This window comes from Electrophorus electricus, chromosome 26, assembly GCF_041902795.1.
Source record: "Electrophorus electricus isolate QZ-2024a chromosome 26, ASM4190279v1, whole genome shotgun sequence".
Taxonomy (NCBI): Eukaryota; Metazoa; Chordata; class Actinopteri; order Gymnotiformes; family Gymnotidae; genus Electrophorus; species Electrophorus electricus.
The window spans coordinates 3911115-3931318 of record NC_137522.1 but is presented as its reverse complement, the minus strand read 5'-3'; the positions used below and the strand labels follow the sequence as shown (position 1 = coordinate 3931318).

Genomic DNA, 20204 nt, shown 5'->3' with positions numbered 1-20204 from the left:
GAAGATAAAGTCCATCCTACACTCCTTGGACAGAAAATTATGCTGCAGGCTTGGCTGTTTGCCAGGGGTTTGGCTTGTAGAAAACACGTACATAACTTTTTCCTTTCTGACAAAGATTTATAGGTGGAGTTGGCCCACCTCTCTGAATTATTGTGTTTCTCATTGAATGGTATCTTTTGATGAAGGCTTTTCAGTTGGGCAATTCAATTATGCTACAATATCTCTCATTTGCAGTTAAAATCCAAAGTTGACTAACTAAACTACCATGTGCATAGAAAGTGACGTGTTGTGTAGGTTTTTTGTTTGTTTGTTTTGTTTAAAAAAAAATCAAATAACGAATATGCATAGCCCCTTCAGAATACCGAGAAGGGGTTAGACAGGTATGGGCCAGCCTCCTTAGTGAAAATTAGAAATCCAATTAGTCAGATTTTCCTGTGATTTTGCTAATAGACCTACATTACTGAACCTTTCAGATTTCGTTTGTTTGTTGTTGTTGTTGTTGTTTTTTTCCCTCCATACACATTTTTGTTACCCCCTTCTCTGAAGGGTTATAAAGGCCTGACTGCGCACCACTGATATATGTATTGTCTTTTTTAATATATTAAGTTACTACAAGTTAGGTTTTATGCTAAATTTTTGTTTTCTTCACTATAATTGCCCTGTTCAGACTATGTACTTGCTTATTTGCATTAGATTGTAGAATAATGTCTCCTCCATATCTTGTGTGTGTGTGTGTGTGTGTGTGTGTGTGTGTGTGTGTGTGTGTGTGTGTGTGTGTGTGTGTGTGTGTGTGTGTGTGTGTGTGTGTGTATAAATTGTTTTGGGTTACAGGAATGGTGGACCCATTTGTGGCTTAATGAGGGCTTTGCATCATGGATAGAGTACCTCTGCGTGGATCACTGTTTCCCTGAGTATGACATCTGGACACAATTTGTGTCGGCTGACTACACCAGGGCTCTCGATCTGGATGCTCTTGATAACAGTCACCCCATTGAGGTGTGTGAGAATTCACCCATAATACCTTACAACCTTAACCTCCCATTTCTGAGTCTGAAATGCCCAGTTATTCGCATATTCCAAAGGTTCTTCTGTCTGTAGTAGGGCATATAAAATATGTATATAAAGCTGCATGGCTTTGAAGTTTACATCTGTCTACATGAGTGTGTTAGTGTGTTTGCCTTCTAGCCCAAAATTTAGCCATATGAAATGAGGTTGTGTGTCTTAACTGGTAGGTTAACGTAGGACATCCTTCGGAAGTGGATGAAATCTTTGATGCCATATCATACAGCAAAGGCGCTTCTGTTATACGTATGCTACACAATTACATAGGAGATGAGGTAAGCCTGGGCACGAGAGTCCTACACACCCATCACAAGCACAGGAACCTTTCTATCTTAACACTGATCCCTACAGTCTATATTCTCAAGATGGAGGAATAGCATGCTACCTGACCCATTTATTCAGGGTTATCACTTACTATTGAAATGTAATCGCTTTAGATCTGCAATCTGTAAAATGATTTTTGCTGCATCAAAGTTCACACTTCCTGTGAACTAATGTTCATTTGATGATGACATTGGATACAAATAACTTTTTTTCCCTGTGCTTTTAGGATTTTAGGAAGGGAATGAACACATACCTTTTAAAGTTTCAACACAAAAACGCATCCACAGGTAAAAGATGTATTGTTTATTGGATGTGTGCTAAGTGGAAAAGAGAAGGGGTCTCTGATTCACAGTGCATGTTAGTGGTCAGCTCACATGGTCAGCACAGGTGACTAATATTTATTATAAGAGCACACACTTTTTTCACAAAAAATTTTTTCCACACAAACAAATATGTCAAGATTGTTATAATAGTTACCTCTTTAGCCTGGACTTGGCTTTGTACTGAGAGTGGTTGCTCAGTGGTTAAGGTACTTAACTAATAATCAGAAGGTTGTCAGTTCATTCCCCGCAACTACCATGTTGTCACTGTTGGGCCCCTGAGCAAGGCCCTTAACCCTCAATTGCTCAAGTTGTGTTCAGTCATAATTGTTAGTCGCTTTGGATAAAAGCGTCAGTTAAATGCTGTAAATGTGTTGTATAAAGAATGTGGAGCTAGATTGCCATGTTTAGAAATATTCATGTCGTTTCTATGCTCGTGTCAAAACAAAGAACTTGAGTATTTGGTATGTAATAAATGTTGGATTGCTCAATCAGCACAGGGGTGTGCAAGCCAGAGTAGGGGTTCGAGCAAGTCTACAATCCAGCTTACTGTATTGTGTGGAAGAGCTACAGGGCTGGTGTTTAATTAGGTTCATATTTGTAGTAGAGACGGTCATAAATCCAGTCTTTCTCTCCCTGCCCTCTGACTCTCAATTTTGCCTTTCTTCCTCCTGTTTATTTGACTTACGTGTTCCTTATCTATGCAATTCTGATTCTCTCTTTCTCTCCTTGTCTTTTTCAGAGGACTTGTGGGACTGTCTGGAACAGGCTAGTGGGAAACCCATTGCTGCAGTGATGAGCTCTTGGACCAAACAAATGGGCTTCCCTATTATTGTGGTGGACCAGGAGCAGGTGCTGTAATTCTGCCCAAAGCTTCCTGTCTAGCTTTTAAGGACCTAGCTGGCTTTCTGTCTGCTTGAATAGAACCAAATTGTAGACTGACTGGTGGGCTACAAGGGCAGGATAAGCAACCTCAGTAAAGAGATTTGGCAAAGTGCCATAAGCCTACTGATAACTTGGACGCTTACACACAATTACTCCTACGTTTTAGTGTGATGTAGTAGGCCTGGTGAGTGTGTGAACTTGCAATGGCTTATAGAAGGATATGGCATCCATATACTGCTCTGTCAAAAACCAAATATAAATTCTTTAAATGGTTGTGTGTGTTTCTGGTCAATGGATTTACAAAAATCTGCTTTTTGATTAACAGAGTAGTTATGAGAAATTAGATTTATGAAACACAACTTTTTTAGCATGAATAAAATGGCTTAATAAATGGAATTCATTAATGAGTAATATTAAATTACTGATTCTACTGCCGAAATGTTTAAAAACTCATTGGTGGCATTCTGGTCTCTTATTGAATGTATACCAGTAATATATTTATTTGTTTTAGCAAGGTGATGACCGGGCATTGAAGATCTCGCAGAAGAAGTTCTGTGCTAGTGGACCCCACAGTGGTAAGATGTACAAATCAAATCAAAAGTTAAATTCATATTATCAGAACCCAGTAAAGTTTTGAGTCCATTGGCTTTTGATTCTCCTGATGCTTCATAGTAGTCTCAACATTTGTGTTTACAGTGTAGTGCAGCATTTTGCTTTAGTGGACTTTGAAATAAACTTTTTTTTTGCTTTATTCAAATGTTAAAATAACTTTCAACTGAAAGGTAGTCTTAAGTGTCTGTTGTGAATTGTCACTATTTGAGCAGCACAGGAATGACACTGTTGTCTATAAGCCTAAGGCATTTTTTGGAGCATTGATTTGAAAATGAGCAAATGCTGCACAACTGTTATTGAGAAACCCGCATTCATTATCATTATACAGCACACTTTAGTATAAACAGATTCAAGCCATGTTTATATTAGAGGCTTTTTGCTGAATTCTAATGTTTTTTTCCTTAGAACTGATCTTTTTGCCTTGGCTTTTCACATTCTTAATTTTAAATGGCATATGTCTCATCACTGTGAATGCAGTTCCGCCATATGTCGTCACATGTGGGGGGTGGGGAATTGGAATTTGTGCCATGAATTTGCATAGAATGTTCTGTGCATGCACCCTTCAGAAAGGTGTCTGTGTGTGTGTGTGTGTGTGTGTGTGTTGGTTTTTTTTTTTGGGTTTTTTTTCCTTCTCTTGTCAAAGTATGTTTGCCTTAAGCTACTTTCTAGAGTTGTCATGAACACTTGCATTCATGTAGCAGTTTTTGTGGCTGAAAAATAGGTTTTATATCATTCTTAGATGTCTTTCTTTTAAAGCTGGCAGGATCTTGTAGTTCTTTCTGCTTAGGTCTGTCTTGCATTTATCAAGATACTTTGACTTGGGTACTGTAGTTTGATTCAGATTTGTGCTTTTGTCTCCTTGACATGAGTTTGTTGACAATGGTACAGTGACACCTATACCAACACTTAATACACTAATGCATTATTCAAAGCTGAGGTTTAAGATCTGGATCCTGTTTATAGCAGGATTTATGTTGTTGCTGTCATTTTGTCACTGTTGGCATTGTCATGCTTCACAAAAACTAAATGAGGTCTGTGATGAATGAAGCGAAAAGCAATGAAAAGCAGTCTCCCATAGCTGAGTGTGTATCTGTGTGTTGGGGGGTATGTTAGGTGAAGAATGCCCCACCTGGATGGTCCCTATCAGCATCTGCACCAGTGAAGACCCCAGCTGCTCTAAGATGAATGTGCTGATGGAACACCCTGAGATTAACATCACGATCCCCAGCTTATCCCCAAATAAATGGGTCAAAGTCAGTACTTTTTGTCTTTCTCTCCATACATGTAACACTAAGACACTTATATCAATATGAACACATGTTTAACCAAATTCATGTTTGAAACAGAAATTTTTATTGCAAAACTAGTGTGTGCCTTATTGTGTTTTTGTTGTTCTCTACAGCTAAATCCAGGCACAGTGGGGTTCTACAGAATCCAATACAGCTCAGCCATGCTGGACAGCTTCCTGCCTGGCATCCGAGACCTCACCTTGCTTCCTGTGGACCGCCTGGGCCTGCAGAATGATCTCTTTTCTCTAGTGAGACATGTGATGCATTATAGATTAACCTATCTATAAGAGCTTCTTTATCTCTTACACAACCTCTGACACATGCTGACACACCGCTGCAAGCCACACGTGCTGACACGCAGGCTGTTTGGTTCTGTAGCTTTATTGCTGTGACTCATGATTGTAACAAGTGGACAAAGTAAAGATAAGCACAGTTGTAAGAATTCCATTTGTATCCCTTGTTACTACTTTTCTGAGTCATTTATGACTAGAAGAATATGGGCTCGTGTTGCATTCTAGCTCACCTACCTGCGCCCCATGAATGCCAAAACGGACCAAATAGTCTTGGTCAAATCTTCTCATTGCCTTAAGTTTTCTCACCAGTTAACTATATGCCTATTGTCTCTTATCCATGTCCTGCGTTTAAAGTGTTGCACTGTTTGCACTTTTCTATGTCAACTTCGGGAGCTAGCTGAACTCCCGTGTTATACTCTCTACGTTTGTGTGTATGTATGATGTTGAAATGAATAGTCTGTTTCTTTTGCTCCCTCTCTGTGTCTCAGTCTCGTGCTGGGATGATCAGCACGATTGAGGTGCTGAAGGTGATGGAGGCATTTGTGAATGAGCCAAACTACACAGTGTGGAGTGACCTGAGCTGTAACCTGGGAGTTCTGTCCTCATTACTGTCTCACACCGATTTTCACGATGACATCCAGGAGTTCATCATAGACCTCTTTACCCCCATTGGCCTCAAGCTGGGCTGGGACAGCAAGCCCGGGGAAGGTGCGTGTCACTAATGCACTTCAGTAGCAGTGTGATGTTTATCTTGGCCTCACTTTGGCTCCTGGATAAAGGGAAGATGGAAAATGTGTAGTATCTGCACCTTCAGCGCTGTGATTTGAACCTAACTGAACTACCAGTGACTTCAAAAGGATTGGATTTTAATTTCAAGGTCCAGAGGTTAGACACTCACTTCCCATTGTCTGCGTGTGCGCACATGTCCTTTGGAACCGTGTCTTGCCAGGTCACTTGGATGCTCTCCTGCGGGGTTTAGTTCTGGGGAAGCTGGGCAAAGCAGGACACAAAGCCACGCTGGAGGAGGCACGCAGGAGATTTAAGGAGCATGTGGAAGGCAAGCAGATCCTCTCTGCAGACCTCAGGAGTCCAGTAAGACCTGCCCAGCCAAACACGTTCAGATCCTTTTTTTGGTTCGCCTGCAGCTGCTTCTTATGCCATCCTTTAGGGACATATCAGATACCTTTTCTTTATTCGTGACCTCCCTCTTCAGATTTTTTTGAGAACATGGATTGCAAATCATGCATGTTGCATGAAAAGAAGAGAAGCTTTGTACAGGTGTGTTTTGTGTTATTCCAGGTTTACTTAACAGTTCTAAAGCATGGGGACAGCTCAGTGTTGGACACAATGCTCAAGGTAACTCATCTTGTGGCCAGTTTCCCAAACCTATATTAAGTCTAAGCCTAGACTAGACCATAAGGCCATAGGATTTTGCCAGAAATATATTTAGTGTTGAACGAAATTAAATTGCAGTTACTTATCGCCATTGGGAATTTATTTTGTCTAGGTTAAGGGTTAATCTGGCTGTGGGAAATGGGGTCATAATGTCGGCACATATTTTTGAACCTGGCACCACAATATAGAGATAAATAGGTTGGCCACAATATATAGTTAAAACAAATACAACCAAATGCAAAATGTAATGGTTTCTTTAGCTTGACTTGCAGACTGAGTATTAAGTTTGAGCTCTGCTCCTGTCCCTCCCTCTAGCTGCATAAGCAAGCAGACATGCAGGAGGAAAAGAATCGCATAGAGAGAGTTCTGGGAGCTATCTCAGCTCCTGAGCTCATCCAGAGGGTGCTGAACTTTGCCCTTTCGGTATGTATGTGCATTACATGTTAACTGTTATATATCCTGTTACATGTTAACTCAGTCATAATTGTAAGTCGCTTTGGAAAAAAGCGTCAGATAAATGCCATAAATGTAAACGGTGAGAGAAAAACATTCATAATTACCACACGAAAGCAGACTGGTTTGGATGTGTTTTATCATAGTAAAGTGAAAAATCATTGTCCACAAATTTCTGGGGCAAAAACAAGGTTGCATTTTATTTTGAAAACCTTTTTAAAAATGCATTGCTTATGTTAGGGGTGAAAGCTTTAGGATCTTTTGTCTGGACACCTGCCCTGTTAAATATATGTAACCTCCTGAATATATTTTGTTCCTTTTTGTTCAGTGTAGACTCCTCAGTGTAGAGTCTAGACACACTCAAAAGAATGTCTGGGACAAACACCACCGTAAATGTAAATAAATTTAAAAAAAGCAACTCTGTTCAAAATTCTAAGCATATTGCTTTGAAAAAATTGCTGAGGCCCACACTACCTTGAAGTGTGGGAGAGTGTGTTTGCTTGTTTTTTTAATCTCCCTCTGTCTCTTTCATTGAATGACACTGTCCTTGTCTATGTCGTTGCAGGATGAGGTTCGTCCACAGGACACGGTGTCTGTAATTGGGGGTGTGGCTGGTAGCAGCAAGCAGGGCCGCAAAGCAGCTTGGAAATTTGTGAAAGACAATTGGGAGGAGCTTCATAACCGTTACCAGGGTGGATTCCTCATATCACGACTGATCAAGGTGAGATTGACTTGCCATGGCATTTAAGTAGTCTGTCAGGACATGCCGCCTCGTCACATATCAGATTGGGTTAGATTGACCAGGGATCAACACATTTGTAATTTAAAAATACTATACTGTGAGATCATGCTTGTGCGTTAGCTGTGTCTGCTGAACACAAAGTTAAATGCTTGAATGAACCTGTTCTCCTGTTGAGTGTGGAATTTTCTCTCAGCCCAAGAACACAAATATAACTCCCATTTTTGAGATCTTGTATAGTAACAGATACTCATGCTGCAGTTTCTTTTGATATAGGTGAGTCAGATTGCACAGCTGCCATTTTGCACTGTGTCACATTTAAATAAATATTTACCTCTAACCTTTAAATAAAATTTGGTCATTTCACCACCATAGAGTGCAAACAATATTTATGGAAGTATTTATTTTTTACATTGTTTTTATAAGATGCAGCTCACATGAGGAGAAGAATAATCAGTTGTTTATTAAACTGGTTCTTTCAGGGACTATGTTCCACAGAGTGGGTTTCCCCACATGGAGTCAGACATGTTTAAAATATGTTAAATACAGAATCAGATGCATTGTGGCCACTAGGTGTCACACTAATCGCTGTTTCATAATTTGGAGAAGGATCACTTGGAAACTTGAAAAAATATGCTCTTGTTTTTCACACTAACAGTTTATGTAAGTACTAATCAATTTCCTTTAGCTTCCATTAGGAATCGGTGCATTTGGCATATTTTTGTACTGTTTGGACAGTTGTACCTCCAGTTATTTGTTAAACACATTATGTGGAGTTTCTATGATTGTGTGTACAAAAAACTGTGTGTGTGTGTGTACAATAAAATACATACATACACACACACACACACACACACACACACGTGTTTATTGTATACACACACTTATATACGTGTATACAATAAACATGTGTACGTACAATAAACACTGTGTGTGTGTACAATAAATATATATGTATAGACACCTTCCTTGCGCGCACACACATACATACATACATACATACATACATATATAAATGTGTGTGTATATTTTGTGTATGTATATGTATGTATGTATGTATGTGTGTGTGTGTGTATGTATATATATATATATATATATATATATATATATATGTATATATATGTATATATATATATATATATGTATATATATATATATATATATATGTATGTATATGTATGTATATGTATGTATATGTATGTGTGTATATATATATATATATATATATATATATATATATATATATATATATATATATATATATATATATATATATATATATTTTTTTTTTTTATTTTTTTTTGTTTTTTTTTTTTGTTTTTTTTTGGGGGGGGTGTTTTATGGGTGTATGTTTCTTTCTTCAGCTCACAGTTGATGGGTTTGCAATTGACAAAATGGCCACAGAAGTAAAGGTAAGAATGAGATCATTCATCAGGTTCAGTTTTTCAAGTCATTAGATTGTTCAAGAAAATGTTTATGGTTTCTTTCCTCCTAAAATAAAGGTTGAAAGACAATGGCTTTACTAAAGTTGCATTTATATGACTTTCTATATATGAATAGATGTCAGTTTTATGTGAATTTCTATCATCTCAGTCAGCTTTGAAACATTCTGATTTAGATGGACTTCATAGTTGCTAACTGCTGCTGACATAGTTTGATGTCTTTGCTGCAGCAGATTAGCCTCAGTCCTCTGCACTTGTTTGTCTGTAATCTCAGAGTTTCTTTGAGTCTCACCCCGCGCCGGCAGCAGAGCGCACGGTCCAGCAGTGCTGCGAGAACATTCTCCTGAACGCTGCCTGGCTCAAACGGGATGCTGACGACATCCATCAGTACTTACTGCAGCGCAAAGTGCCCCCAGTCTGACCCCATGAACTCTGACCCCAGCCACTCCTGACCCGCTAACTTAATCAATCGGATCTCCTGGCAAATCATCGCTGGAGCCGCCCTTCGCCAACCAGAGAGTGAGGGCATCCAGAATCCAAACGGGCTACGTTTTTTCCTTTTTCCTACATCCAGGTGACAATGAAAAGATCACAGCAGTCTAGGTCAGTCCTGAGAATTACCCAAGGGAAATTGAAATCGAGATGGAAGAATCAAAACTGTTTCGTTTGTGAGGAGGGATATTGTGTCCTATTCGGACAGCAGGAGATGGTGCAAAGATGTGGACAGAAATAGTCAATGTGTGCAGAATTTTTTTTCTTTTCTCTTTTTTAAAAAAAAAAAAAAAAAAAAAAAGTAACGCATGTGTATGCTTATTACAGTTAGCACTCATTCACTACAGTACTCTACCAGAACACACACTTGCATAGATTTACACAGTAGTATAACTGTGAATTGTTTTTGCTCTTCCACCAATCTCTTTAATAAGAGGCATGCTTATAGCATTTGATATCATGGTTTTCAATTAAGATAATTTTAGTATTTTATTTAGGGTTTTTTTTGGGGGGGGGGAGGGAGTTAGTTAATTTGACATGTATATTTTCTGTGCAAACAGTAATCTATTTCCTCTGCTGCATCATCCATGAATGATGGCTGTACCCTGTTTGACTCGGAATCACCTTGAGACGTGAATTAGTAGAGTGGGTCAAATGGTTATGGTGATGTGGTTGTAGAATGGACTATTAATGGCAACGGCACTGATTCCCAACGCTAAAATGGTTTGAACAGACCGAATAGCGTAAGCATGGTACTGTATGTATATTGCAAGCATTCTTGCTGAGACCTTCGAGTAATCTGAACTGCGATTCTATTTTTCCTTCTGTGTGAAAGCATCCTCTCTTCCCCAACACACTCCCAATGGCCTATCCCTCAATCAACTATAGAATGAGTAAATAAACAGCAGAGAACTTGATTTAAGAACCCCCTGGATCCACCATGTAAATAAGTGGTGGAGAGGGGAGCATTTTATAAAGTGTATATTCAGCAATCACTTTAACATTGTGAGAATTACTCCTAAAGGACTATATCAGCTTAAGTCTAGTTTAAGTCAGGGTCCATCTTAAACTTTGAAGTGATGATTTTACTCTATTATTGTGCTCTGAGGCCTTAAATTGGTAAAACTGGGTTGCAATAATACTCAGTCCAGAGTGCTAATTGTACTTAAACAGGCACATAAATGTCAGTCAGATGTTATGGATACACAAATGCTTGTTGAGCGACTATATCTATTAAGAATATATCTGATGTGGCTCTTTACAGGAGATTGAAGTTCCCTCAGTCATTTGTTGTGCTTTTGTTTAAGGATATAATTGGTGTTCATTAAAGAAGAGAAGAAATGAAAAGAAAAATACTGCTCTAAAGTAGTAATATTGATTGCGTGAGCTGTGAATGCGTTTGCTTAAGGTAACATTTTTTATAATGCAAATATTTCTTAGTAGCTTATTGTTAATTGCTGACAGTAATTTTACAAATGAGTTCTGAACTTAAACATTAATACATAAACAATGTCAACACATCATCTAAATTCAGAAGCAGAATGTTAATAAATTTCAACAGTCTTTATTTTACATGCAAGTACAACTTTTGAGTGTTGAGGGGCCTTTTGATTTTGTATTATGGAAAGTCAGGCCTCAAGGTAACTGGTGACAGAATGCCATGGTTCATGTAGACTTGCTTACTTTACAATAGTGAGGAGTTGGTCTCACATCCACTATTTAAATTATTCATCCAATTAAAAAGAAAAAACATAACAAAGCCCCCTTTTACTTATAGTCGTCGCCAGACGACTATGGTTTTCACAAAGTTTACTGCCATTTTGTCATGTTTATATGGTATAGTGAAGTACAGTTATAAGCATTTCATAAGTTTTTTTTGTTTGTTTGTTTAAAAAAAAAAAAGTCTTTTTGATATCTGCATCCAGTTTCACCACCGAGCCACGTGGTTATCACGTTTGCCTTGTGACATGGCGCTCCATCATGCTGGAAAAAGCATTGTTCATCACCAAATTGGTCCTCGATCGTTGGGAGAAGTAACTCTTGAAAGATGTTTTGATACCATGGCAATGATATTCATGGCAATGTTCTTAGGCAAAATTTTGAGCAAATCCACTCTCTTGGATGAGAAGCTACCCCACACATGAATGGTCTGGTCTCAAGATGCCTCACTGTTGACATGACACAGAGAGGACTCATGGTAGCACTCACCTTTGTCCAGAGAAGAAATAATTTGTCCAGTTGTCCCAAACAGTCTGAAGGGGGCTTCATCAGAGAAAATAACTTTACTCCAGTCCTCTGCAGTCCAATCTCTATACTTCTTGCAGAATGTTAGTCTGTCCTTGATGGTTTTCTAAGAGAGAAATGGCTTCTTTACTGCCCTTCTTGACACCAAGCCATCCTCCAAAAGCCTTCGCCTCACTGTGCGTGCAGATGCACTCACACCTGCCTTCTTCCATTCTTGTTAAAGCTCTCATCCAAGAGAGTGGGTTTGCTTAAAAATTTGCCTAAGAACACTGCCATGAATAAGAAGTGGTATCAAAACATCCTCCAAGAGTAACTGCTCTCGAAGATGCAGGAGCAATTTGGTGATGAACAATGCTTTTTCCAGCATGACGATGCACCATGTCACAAGGCAAAAGTGATTAAGCAAGTGGCTCAGTGAACAAAACATCGGGATTTTGGGCCCATGGCCAGAAAACTCCCCAGATTTCAATGCCCTTGAGAACCTGTGGTCAAGCCTCAAAAAGAGGGTGGGCAAACAAACACAGAAACTATGATCAACTCCATGGGCTGATTAGGCAAGAATGGGTTGAAATCAGTCAAGATTTTGCCCAGAAACTGATATCTAGCATGGCGAGGCGAATTGGAGACGTCTTAAAAAGGGTCAACACCATAAATATTAAGTCTTTGTTCAAACTGGATGCATTTGTCAATAAAGTGTTTTTTAAAAACTTATGCTTATAATTGTACTTCACTATACTTCATATATATTTACAGTTTATATAATCATCTGACAAAAAGATCTATTTAAAAGAAAAAAAAAAGAAAAAAACTGAGGCAGTTAACCTTGTAAAAACCACAATTTGTGTCAGTCTCAAAACTGAAAACCACAATTGTCAGTCTCAACTTCTGGCCACAACTGTACAGTGCTGTGAGGAGAGTGGGTGTGTTTTAAGCAAGTTCAGATGTTGTGTCCAACATGGTGCAAGTTCAAAGAAAGCAAACACTTCCACACCCAGATGTACAGTGAATATTATATCTTGTGTTTTGTGGGTTGAGCATTTTGGAAATGAAAACATTCACATTTTTTAACTGAACCTAACACCCTGAATACAGAACTGACTTGGTGCCTAAAAAACCTTCAGCACTGTGCCTTTCCGTAGGCTACCTAAATCCTATTGGCTGTATCAGCTAAAATCCAGCATCATCTTTCATAGTTTAAACCTGAAGTTTGAACCAGGCAAATCGAACACAATTTCAGGCAGTGATCTGCTGCCGCTGAGCATGGCCAGCAAGGTCAAAAAGAAGAGATGCGGATTACAAAATTATACAGCCTCATGCTCCTTTCCACTTGGTGGCACCAATATAACATATCTATTCAAACAACAAATTATTTTATGAGATGACATGGCACAATTCAATGGTACGGAACAAAACAAACTCTTATACCAAAAAAAAACCCACGTATTTTTTATTATGAGTAGTATTAATGTGCAATGCTTTTTCAATGACTTTGTCTAAGCAAGAAAATGGATTGGGAGCTGAGAAGCGTGAATCTGTACACAAGTCTTTAAATGGTGGTCTAAGGTAGCTAGATGGCTAACTTAGCTAGCTAGTTAGTTACTTTGCTTTTACATTTCAGATTTGCTTCAGCGTGGTGTTCCGATCCTAACGAAGAAACACTACTTTATTCTACCCCCTGTGACTGTAAAAACAAGACCCAAGCAGAGCAGATGGCACAGGAGCGGGCAGTCGGTGTGGTTATCAGGCAGGAGTATTATGGAGAGAGCCATCAACATTTAATGCAGTTATGCCTTTTTTGGTGACAGAAAGATGCTACCCTGTATGTAAACCATTCTTATGCAATTAAACTTTTAGAATATAGAACCTTTTAGAGAATTTCTAAATGTGAACAAGTTGGACATAATTACATGTTTCCATAAAGAAAAAAGTGATCTGATTTATATGATGGTGCAATTTAAGAGCCGGGGGCCATTTGACAGTCATATTCAGCAGTTAACGGAGCTGCTCTCTGTTGTAGGAAATGGTTCAAATTAATCATCGAGCAAGGAGCAAATGTAATGGTTCCATTTTGGAGGCGGAAATGTCAGTACCATGTCAATAGCCCTGCTGGTTCCAGGCCTGGCCAGACACTCTATAAGTGGGCATTTTCTGGCCATTGGACATGTATTGGCCCATATGCTGCCTGTTCCCATAGGACCACTGGCAAAGCAGCACAACCTGGGTTACTCTGCTGCAAGGGGAAAGGACAGGAAGACTCTGAGAACAGGTTCTGGTGAACAGTGCATTCAGACTTTGAGATGCTAAACGCAGGTTAGCACAGTATCTCCCAAAGCCACAGAAAGGCAAGCAGACAGGTCACTGAAAGGTTCAGTAGTTACACACCACAAAGCAAGCTGGGAAACACTGGACTGAGACTTATGAAACAGTGCACACAGTTTACTCTTCAGCTAAAGGCCAGGGCATTGGTCAGGCCTGTTAGAGCAAGAAGCACATGAACAGCACAGGTGTTCAGGACTGCCAAGCTGAAAGAAAGGACATGTAGTTAATGTTTATTTCTGAGTTTTGCTAAAAAATGGGAGGGAGGGAGGGAGGGTGTGTGCACGTGCACGTCTGTAGCCCTCACTGTAAGTTTGTGAGTGCAGGCTGGAGATTGTGTTGGAGGGTGTGTGTGAGGCTCTACTACTGACTTAAGTGGATTTGGTAGAGGTTAATACAGCACAGAATGGTCTCCTTGTCCGGCATGGTGGGCTCATTATCTCTAAAAACACAATCCTCTACCCACAAAGCCTGCAGATCTGCACGACACGAGAGCCCTGAGTGAAAGAACGAGACAGAGCAGGTGCGAGAGAAAAATGGATAGGGAGTCGAGCATCACGTATGCCTCTGTTCAACCCTTTGAGCAGTACTTTCTTACAGTTATAAAGTGATTGGCTGAAATACAAGATGAGCGCATAGGCAGGTTAGGCTTCTCACAAGCAGGAAGAGGATGTGGTGAGAGTAGTTAATATTCAGCCACTTTCTGCTGAAGTACTGTGGCTCTCCGAGGAAGATCACGGTCTTGAGAGCAGGAGCCATTAGACTGCTGGCCCTTGGGGCCATGAGGAAGTCGCCCAGTCAAAGCAGGCTGGAACACTCATCTCCAAGCAAACGCACCAACACATGGTTCATCAGGGACAACGCACGAGTGGTCTGCCATGTCTTTGAAGGGTTGGAGTGAACACACACCCACAGTTCAAAGATGAAATGTTCAACTGAGCCTCAGAACTGGTGTATGATTTGGAGGTATTTGGTACCAAGGTGTTTACATGCACTGTTGAGAGTCCTATACGTGACAGGATGACGCCCCTACTCCAACCAAGACACATGAAAAGCCAGAGTGAAGTTAACATCAGGTTAACCATCAGGACGATGGTCAATTACAAATGTAATTGAAGTCCAATGGAAACGCATGCTTTACCCTATGTAAAGCTGAATAGATTTGCGGATCGATGCCTACTGTTTTTTCCCGTGTCAGCTCATGTTCTCCATTGGTCAATGCAGGACCACTGTTGAATATTTAATGAATGGTTTGCATATATGTGAATGCATGATTTATGTCTGCCATAAGATTTGTAATTCCTTGAAGTGTTTAGAATGAAAATCCAGATCATTCAGCTACCTCTTTGATTGGAGCACAAGGCACAAAACATTCAGATTCTGTTTTTAATATTCTAGGTTCATAGGAATCCAAATAACATTCTAATATGCAATACCAAACATCAGTAAAATCTATCAAGTGTGACCCATGAAATTTTATGGATTTGATTCACTGTTAGATTAGCAGTGTTTTTATTTAAAATAATTTTACTGAAAACTAAGATCCTTGGGGTACTTTAAGTTCCAGGGCTATATGTGCTCTTTTGCATGTAAGTCATTGCACATTTAATAACTAATAACTCTCTCCCTTTTTGGGCAAATATTTCACTAAAAATAAAAAGACGCTTCTCTCTCTGGGAATCCAGTTCAATGGAGAATGTACAATGAGTTTGCAGGACTCATAATGAGGGATAAACAGGTTGGTCTTTTCCTTTGAAAAGTTCTTAATCCTTGAGTACCAAGAGTCAGGAGTATAGAAATCAGTATTGGGCTTGACGGATTAAGTCAGGATTTATTTTGTTGCCATTTCTCAACTAGAGGTTTCTTTAGATCATGGATCTGCTCACATGATTTAAATTATATATATAATCTGCACTGTGTACTGTGCAAACGTCTTAGGCCACCATTAGATTTGTTGTTTTAGTAATTGTATAATGACCATATATAATTATTTCATGGTCTCTTTATTAGAATACAACCAAAAAATACAGGAAATTTGTATGCAGTATTTAAAAAAAACCCAGAAATAAATCAGAAAATAGAGCTTCTATGGGTTACAGTGGCAAGTATTTAGTGTGACCTCCCCTTACACTTGAGCAACAGAAGGAATAGACAAGCTCTGGGTAGTGCTGAATGGAGCCTGATATACCAAAATATTACTTCTGAGTTCAAGATGTGCTTTGTGCCAAGGGAGGTCACATTAAATACTGACTTTTGCCTATAGGAGCCATTATGTTCTGAAAACTGATTTTTAAATAACATTTTGTGAAAATATTTCTTGTATTTTCTGTGTCTTAATAAAGAGACAGGAATAATTTTATATGGTCATATATACATTATGTGTGTGTAAAATGACCATATACAATTTTATATATGTATAAATTTTTTTATATATATACAATTGTTTACTTTCTCTCGATGCAGTCTTTTCATAAGATTAGGAACTCATTAAGGAACCTTGCTACCTATGTACTTATGCAATCATGTACACATAAATCTGATATTCTAAGATAAGAACATCAAAAAGACACTGACACATGAGCAGAGCTGCACAACGTAAATGCTGTCTCACCTCTCCGATCATGCCATTATAAAAGCCTCCGACAAGCTTGCCATGTATGCCATTGGTGACCAGGTAGAGGTCATAGGAAAACTTGTTATTGTGAGAGAGTTTCTTCAGGATGTCAATGCAGAAACCTTGTTCTTGTTGCCACTTTTGGGAAATGAAAATAAGAGGCCATTTTTGTTTGAAATGTGTTAAATGGGAGAAAAGCCTTTAAATACTGGCTTATTAAAAGGACACTATTTACTAGGCTTTCCTCGTATTCTGTTGATTAGAAGTCTCTAGTGCATGGCTGATACATGTTAGAAATCAAATGCATGTTCATCTATGAGGACTGGATAACAAAACGCACAATAAATTCATTCAGATGGCCTGGTGGATGCTCAGTGGCTTTCCACTTAGGAATGGAGAATTGCATCATGTTCTGCTGTGACACTGCACCTGTGGTTTTGGCTGCCTTTCTCCCAAAGGACGGGAAAAGGAAAGGCAATGCAAGCATAAAGAGGTAAAGCTGAAGGCGATAGCAGGAGAGTGTGAGTTGATGGGTGATTGATTGGCAGTGGGTGGGTAGGTACCAGCCATCATGGCAGGTCCTCCTGTTATGTCATGGCTACAACAAATGGAAGGACAGTCGGGCCTGGCCAAAACAAATTGATGCAAATTCATCACTAGAAAACTAGCAAAAAAGCAAATACTCTACATGTGCTCCCCCTCCAGAAATGCCCTTGCTACTGCACAGGTGTGCCTCCCTCACAAGTCTCAGCTCAGTAATATAACACACACACTGACCCACTGTTGTGATTCTTCTGACTTATCCACTCCTTCTCTTGATTTGCTTTCTGCTTTTCTGCTTTCATATGTTAACAACTACTCACCCTTTGTTCTGAAAACAAAATGCCTATTTGACCTTAACTGAACAATAGCAATCAAGCAGTCTTTGACAGGGCTGAACTAGGACAGCAATTGTTCCTTCAGCAGCAGCAGTGTGGTGGCTAAAACAGACCAACAGGACTCACATAAGATAAACAACACGAGTTAATCCTGGCCCCCATAGCACTTAACAATTCCATTTGACTCCTTTGCTTCTGTTTAGAATTTGGTAACATTGCTGTTTGTTTCTACTTCATTCTGCTAACTTAGAAGGTGCCTTCCACTCTGGAAGATGTGCATGTGAGGAACCTCTGTTAGCATTTTCATTCCTTCATTTGTTTGGTGTTTTGTGTGATCTTTTTGGCAATATTGAGCCTCACTCTGCGTCCTGGTGGGGAGGGTGTGCTCTGGGGCTCATAGATTACAGCAGCAGGGTTCCATATTGCCCACCACATCATCAGAAGAAAATTAGATGTGTTTGTGTGTGTTCCTGTGAGCTAAGTGACAAAATGGAGAGGGTGTTGCTGTAAGGTTCAGGCAAATGTAGAGTGCTCTACTGACACCTTATAACCTCCCTCAGACCTCCAGGCTAAAGAACTGTCCCCATGAGGTGGGTTTAATGGGTTGTACTAAAGGTCAGTACAACAGGGCGGTAATCATTTAGGCAGGTCACAGGTGTTTTCTTGGGAACTGGAAAAATGACGGCTCTCTTAAAGCATGTGGAGATCACTGACAGTCTAAAGGAGAGGTTGAAGATGTCAGTGAAAACCTCTGCTAACTGCTTGGCGTGTTCTCCAATTACCTGACTGCAGATGCCATCTGGGCCAAGGAACTTGCATAGGTTGACTGCCTTAGGCTCTGATCACCTCAGACACATGAATGGTTAGGGTGCCGTTCTCCTGATCTACTAGGAGTCTTGCAGCAGGGGGGTGATTGCCTCAAGCCGAACATAATGAACATTTAGCTCCTCTGCAAGTGAAGAGGACAACCCCCTATCACAGTTCCAACTTCCTTTGTAGTCAGTGATCGTGCGTAGTCCGTTCCATATATGCCTGAGGTTGGAATTGAGGTAGTTGGCCTTTATTCTGTCTCTGTAGTCCCTTTTGGCAAGCCTGATAGTGCTTTGAATGTCATACCTGGATGATGTGACATATTTTGCCATTGCTAGTGCATTAATAACATTTTGAACCTTCTAATATTATCACTATGTGAGATTTAGAATTACAATGTTTTACCAGTGAAACTTTGAACAAAAAGGTAAATATTATGGTGTTATATATTTTGACCTGAATATATTTTTATATTTATTGTTAATAAAATGTTCTGAGCAAAATGGTTTACATTTGTGATCTTGACAGTCCATAATTAAAATTTTCTTATGAAAGTATTTTAAGAAGAAAAACTAAGGAAACACAAGACACCATTTCCAGGATTTTGAGCTCAAAGGCATGTTTCTTGTTTGGCAGATTATCAAGGCTTTACACACACCTGCTGCCAACCTTGCGGTTTCATGTTTTGCTCCTCTCGACTGGTTCAGCTCTTTAAGGGTCTTCTGATGACTAGAATTAGTCAGAGAAAGGAAAGCATTTAAATGTCTACAAGATCTGATGTAATCTGACTGGTTTATTAATGCTGCTATCCACTGTCACCCAAGGTGGAGGAATTCCTTTTGTTTGTTTTTAAGACGGGACAACCATCACAGAAAGTAAGTAGATGGCAAATATAAAATATTAAAAGAGGGACTGTTATTGTGTCCTGCAGAGGTCAGTGCTTGCCTACTAGTTCTGCCTACTGTGTCCCGCTCATGACTACCTTGGACATTTACTCAGAAATAAGATGCGTTTCATTAGAGAAAATTAAACATAAAACTGTTCAGTGCTGGGTCTGATTCCTTTTCCTGAGCATAATAAATTGCGCACAACCAACAATACCTCTGTAAACATAAATAATGGCTTTCCATATCCAGTGAAAAGCAACAATATGTGTTTACAGAGGGTTCAAATTGGGCATTAAATTGTTTGGGGAGTGGAACACACTCACCAAAATCCACTCTGATTCCTTGTCTGTTGACAAGCAGTCCTACCTAAAATAACAGCAACAAACTCATGATGAGTACCAGTAACAGTTCCGTTAGCTAGATAGCTCAGAATCAGAAACTTAATTTCACCAAGAATCTTACCCATACAAGGAATTTGTTAGTGAGTGCACACAATCTAACGTATTAAACAGAACTGACAACACACAGGCTTATTTAAGTTATTTAATAATAACGTACTTTAGGCTGTACATATCGCAGCCTTAAAAACGGTGATAAAAATCCCATTTAACAATTCAGGTCTGAATACCCGGCTAATTAGATAGCTAGTGTAGGAGTGTTAAAAATTACATCAGCGCCACTTCTTGGTCAGCGACTCTCCAGCCCCCTATATAAGGCAGTGTGACCTCTGGGAGATGCACGACAGAGCGAGATATATCTGCTGTGGGTATGTTCAGCTCTCAGTCGTGTGCTAAAGTTTGTCTTGTTACTTATTGGTTATGTTCAGTCTCACGGTTTTTGGCAGATTTCACCACGTTATTACGAATGTGGATACGTTATCTTATAATTGTAAGCAATCTGAGATTTCTAACCATATATCTAGCTAGCTGACTACTCAGTGAAATTAAATGTGGTTGCTGAACTTGTTGCAAGTGGTTCAATTTAACTTGATTTCATTGTGTTCATTTATTAACTCAGCTGTGTGCCATTGGGCACAAGTTAATCAGCACTTTTTTTTGTTCTAGCTGCTAGCTAGTGCTGACTTAGCCTAGCTATGTTTTATAGTTAGCTTGAAATAACTGAGGTGCATTGCTAGAGGGTGCTGTTCAT

General features: G+C 39.4%; 1 protein-coding gene across 3 annotated transcripts in view; it reads left to right on the top strand.

The window, feature by feature from the left end:
* The window catches only part of npepps (aminopeptidase puromycin sensitive), a 29044-nt gene that overhangs the window by 7031 nt on the left and 1809 nt on the right, over nt 1-20204 (top strand). For 2 of the 3 annotated variants that reach the window (XM_035523264.2, XM_081708252.1), the window contains exons 10-23: nt 832-996; nt 1233-1337; nt 1613-1673; nt 2449-2558; nt 3103-3166; nt 4317-4456; nt 4606-4740; nt 5274-5493; nt 5735-5877; nt 6085-6141; nt 6496-6603; nt 7199-7354; nt 8737-8784; nt 9089-19821. In XM_035523264.2, coding sequence (XP_035379157.1) covers nt 832-996; nt 1233-1337; nt 1613-1673; nt 2449-2558; nt 3103-3166; nt 4317-4456; nt 4606-4740; nt 5274-5493; nt 5735-5877; nt 6085-6141; nt 6496-6603; nt 7199-7354; nt 8737-8784; nt 9089-9235 — 1659 coding nt within the window. In that variant the 3' untranslated portion in view covers nt 9236-19821. The remainder of the gene's footprint in view (nt 1-831; nt 997-1232; nt 1338-1612; nt 1674-2448; nt 2559-3102; nt 3167-4316; nt 4457-4605; nt 4741-5273; nt 5494-5734; nt 5878-6084; nt 6142-6495; nt 6604-7198; nt 7355-8736; nt 8785-9088; nt 19822-20204) is intronic. The other variant, XM_081708253.1, reaches the window with a different exon arrangement.